The sequence below is a fragment of the Telopea speciosissima genome, chromosome 9, assembly GCF_018873765.1.
Source record: "Telopea speciosissima isolate NSW1024214 ecotype Mountain lineage chromosome 9, Tspe_v1, whole genome shotgun sequence".
Lineage (NCBI taxonomy): Eukaryota > Viridiplantae > Streptophyta > Magnoliopsida > Proteales > Proteaceae > Telopea > Telopea speciosissima.
In genome coordinates this window covers 57,419,040-57,423,554 of record NC_057924.1, presented here as the reverse complement: position 1 = coordinate 57,423,554, position 4,515 = coordinate 57,419,040, and the positions used below count along the sequence as shown (strand labels likewise).

Genomic DNA, 4,515 nt, shown 5'->3' with positions numbered 1-4,515 from the left:
CTAATTAATCTAGGTGGTGACTCCCCTTTTTCGTGGTCTACCCTACTGCGATGTGAGAAGGTATCATTGCAAAGTGCCAAACAGTAGTCCATGATCCCAACCCTAGGTGTGCTGATCAGATTTTAATCCAACACACCTACAATAAGAGGTAATTTGAATCTTCAAACCTTAAAATACAACTAGTAATCTTGCTCATGAAGTTGATGAATGTATTATATTTTATTTTAATTTTTTGGGTAAGATGAATATGCTATATTTGGAACCATGCATGGCCCGCTCCACATAGTTTTGATGATGAAAAATATATAGAAGCTATGTATCTTGATCGAAAGGTGTACAATTAGGCTCTATCTTCTCCAAAGATAGATAGAGAAATAATTTTTATTTTTATTAATAATAGAAGATTTTCACAAGATGATAATTCCGATTTGAATATGGAAATCTATCAAGAATCAAAATAATTTACCCATGGTGATTTACAATCTAATAGTTCTTGGAAGGGAATCAATCACACTTTATTATTAGCCATGGATCTTGCCAAAATCTAGATTTATACAGATTTTTGCCACCCAAATGAGCCATATATAGAGATTTGCAATCTTAATCTAATTTATTAGAAAGAAAATATCATTTCCACACAAAAATGAGAGAGTCTTGGTCATTATTTAAGGGACGCATGCCACTGGTGGGGCTACATTGGTAGCAGAGCAAGATAGCTAGATCACCTCGATCAACAACATCTCAAGATGAAGAAAACTTTCTCAGTACTTATCCTTCTTGTGGTGGCCATGACTGTTTTGTTTGAGTCTTCTTCTGAAGCTGCTACTGATCTCTCCGATGAGTCGTTATTCACTGTATCTATCACCAATGAACTCGGCAATGACTTAAATCTGAATGTTCATTGCCAATCCAATGATACTGATTTGGGTAAGCATCTGCTTCCATTTGACAAGGTGTACAGTTGGAATTTTAACGTTAAAGACCAGACTACAGTCTTCTACTGCGATTTGGAATGGGGAAACAATGTTCATGCTCATTTTGATGCGTTTGTGTTTTCAAGAGATTATTTTCAAGTTTCTTATGGTACACGCGCTTGGTGGGCGAAGGTTGATGGCGTGTATTCTGACACCCCTGACGGCCTTAAGTTATTTTACAAGTGGTCCACCTAGTTTCTTTCTTTCTTACTTCGTTAATTAATATGTATTAGTCTTGTTCTTAAGGATTAAACATCCTTGTTTATGCTAGATAAGACTTATAAATAAAACTGTGATCCATCAGGATGATGGTAATAATGATTATTAAATTGTGTATCTCATGCATTTAATCTCTTTTCTTTTCTTTGTTTTTTTGGTTTTTCTCCCCATAGTTTTAATATCAACTTACTGCACAGAAGAGAAGAAAAAATATACACACACAGGCAATAGGCATACAAGCTATCGATCTTTATCCCCTCAGGTTCCTTGCTCGGTACAGTTTGTATGGTTCCTCTCAAAAGGGGGACTGAAATGGCCACCTTACCCCCTACTTGAACACAATGCCTAGGTGGGGTCCACCTCCCTCTTATTAGAGGGCACTAGGGAACTGTACTGGGCAGGGAACCTAAGAGGATAATTTTCCTATAAGATACTAAGGGTGTCAATCAACAGTTTCAGTGTGAGTTTCTGGGAAGCCAAAACTGAACCAAAAAGGACTGCTCAATTTCGGTTCGGGTTGGACTCACGTTCAATTTGGTTTATGGTATCGGTTTCAATTTGGTTCATTTTGGTTTGCAAAACCGGATATAGACTGGTTTTGGGTAGGGATTAGTTAGGGATATAAATGTCATTTTTCTATGTTTGATCGTTTTTATATGTGTTCCGCACCCCATTTAGGGATATAAATGTCATTTCTCTAATTATAATGAAAAATTCTGGAAAAATAAGAAAAAATATTTTCATGCATGACATGCTGTTTTCGAATGTTTTAGGATGTTTTCATATGCATACTTGACCATCATGCTTGATAAATATGCATAAAAAGTCATTTTTGCCCTTCGGGGGCATTTTGATAATTTACCAAATGTGGGCCTAGACTATCATTCTGGAAATATCATTTGGTGTGTTCAATCATTTTAGGATGTTTAACATCTTTCGATGCCTACAATGATCCTAAGTGTCTTTTTAACACTTTTACCATTTTGCCCTTAGGGGCATTTTGGTCATTTTGCGACCAAACCTTGTTTAGGACTCCGGAAAGGCTCCTACTACTTTTTCTGCATGTTTTAACATTAATAAACATGTTTTAAGCATAAGTCAGCATTTTCATGAATTATCATGCATTTTCTATACGTTTGCCATAACAGGGGTGTTTTGGTAATTTTTACCACCTCACATTTCCTTAGCATTTCATATGCTTTTGATGATACAAATGCATGATGTTAATGTTCTTAAATCATGTTTTGCTTATTTACAGCATTTAAATATGATTTCATGCCTTTGTACATATTTTGGCTCTTTAGTGGCATTTTTGTAATTTTGGCTATTTTGGCCTATGAGCTGTTTTGCTTATCAATGGTTGTCCTTCTCCATGATATAATTAAACTTGGTTTTCTTTTTTACAGTCAACCATGTTTTTGACCATAGAGTTAGGCTTTCTAATTTAGGTAAAATCCATTATTTAGCTTAACTAGGATACATAATGTACATAATCATCTAGCCTAGTGATAGTAATTAGGATTAAAATATTAATCTTAATTAGCCCAATTAGGTTCATAAATTTCAATCAAAATAATCGAAAAATCTTCAAAAAAATTAATTTAATTAGGTGCATAATATGTATAACACAATAGTACACAACAGAGTTTGGTCTAGGAAGATTGGCCATCGGCTGGGCGGTTGCTGGGTGCCTAACACCTTCCCAGCCCGTAACTTGACGCTTAACCAGAGATCTGGGGTAGACCATCCATTGAGTCATTGGATTTAATTTAGCGCCCCTTCTGTGAAGGAGGGGCACCATTCATGGGTCTTAGACCCTAAATCTAGGTGGCGACTCCCATTTTCCTTCTTCCCCTCGGGTGCACGCCAGCAACCCTCCGTCCGCTGCGCCGACAATGGCGACTCCACTGGAGACGGAGGGTCGATGGCGTGCACCCGGGGGAAAGAAAGAAATGAGAAAATGGGAGTCGCCACTTAGATTTAGGTTCTAGGACCCATGAATGGTGCCCCTCCTTTGCAGAAGGGGCGCTAAATTAACTCCAATGACTCAATGGATGGTTTGCCCCAGATCTTTGGGTAAGTATCAAGTTACGGGTTGGGAAGGTGTTAGGCATCCAGCAACCGTCCGACCGATGGCCGGTCTTCCTAGACCAAACTTTGTTGTGTACTGTTGTGTTATACATGTTATGCACCTAATTAAACTAATTTTTTGGAAGATTTTTGATTAACTTGATTGAAATTTATGAACCTAATTACGCTAATTAAGATTAATGTTTTAATCCTAATTACTATCACTAGGTTACTAGATGATTATGTACATTATGCATCCAAGTTAAGCTAATTAATGGATTTTACCTAAATTAGAAAGCCTAACTCTGGTCAAAAACATAGTTGACTGTAAAAAAGAAAACCAAGTTTAATTATATCATGGAGAAGGACAATCTAATAAGCAAAACAGCTCATAGGCCAAAATAGCCAAAATTACAAAAATGCCACTGAATGGCCAAAATATGTACAAAGGCATGAAATCATATTTAAATGCTGTAAATAAGCAAAAAATGATTAAATAACATTAACATCATGCATTTGGATCATCGAGAGCACATGAAATACTAAGGAAATGTGGGGTGGTAAAAAATTACAAAAAATGCCCTTGTTATTGCAAACATGCAGAAAATGCTTGATAATTCATGAAAATGCCGACTTATTGTTAAAGCATGTTTATTAATGTTAAAACACGCAGCGAAAGTAGCAAGAGCCTTTCTGGGCTCCTAAACAAGGTTTGGTCACAAAAAGACCAAAATGCCCCTAAGGGTAAAATGGTAAAAGTGTCAAAAAGACACTTAGAATCATTGTAGGCATCAAAAGTGATGTGAAACATCCTAAAATGACTAAACACACCAAATGATATTTCCATAATGATAGTCTTGGCCTGCATTTGGTAAATTACCAAAATGCCCCTGGAGGACGAAAATGACTTTTTATGCATATTTATCAAGCATGATGGTCATGTATGCATATGAAAACATCCTTAAACATTCTAAAACAGCATGTCACGCATGAAAACATTTTTTTCTTATTTTTTCAGGATTTTTCATTATAATTAGAAAAATGACATTTATATCCCTAAATGAGGTGGGGAACACATATAAAAACGATCAAACATGCATGACAGTGGATAATGATTCCATAAAATCAAGCATAATGAAATATGCATCCCATAATTTTTTTATGCATTTATACTATTTTTAATATTTTCTGAAATGCTGAAAAAGAAGGGAAAACAAAGAAAAATACAAAATCCCCATCACAGATCCGAATT

The 4,515-nt window shown here is 35.9% G+C and overlaps 1 protein-coding gene across 1 annotated transcript; it reads left to right on the top strand.

The window, feature by feature from the left end:
- Nucleotides 1-788: 788 nt before the first annotated feature.
- On the top strand, nucleotides 789-1,169 carry LOC122639157 (S-protein homolog 24-like). Its single transcript, XM_043831986.1, has one exon. The coding sequence runs from the start codon at nucleotides 789-791 to the stop codon at nucleotides 1,167-1,169; it is 381 nt and encodes a 126-aa protein (XP_043687921.1).
- The last annotated feature ends 3,346 nt before the right edge of the window (nucleotides 1,170-4,515 follow it).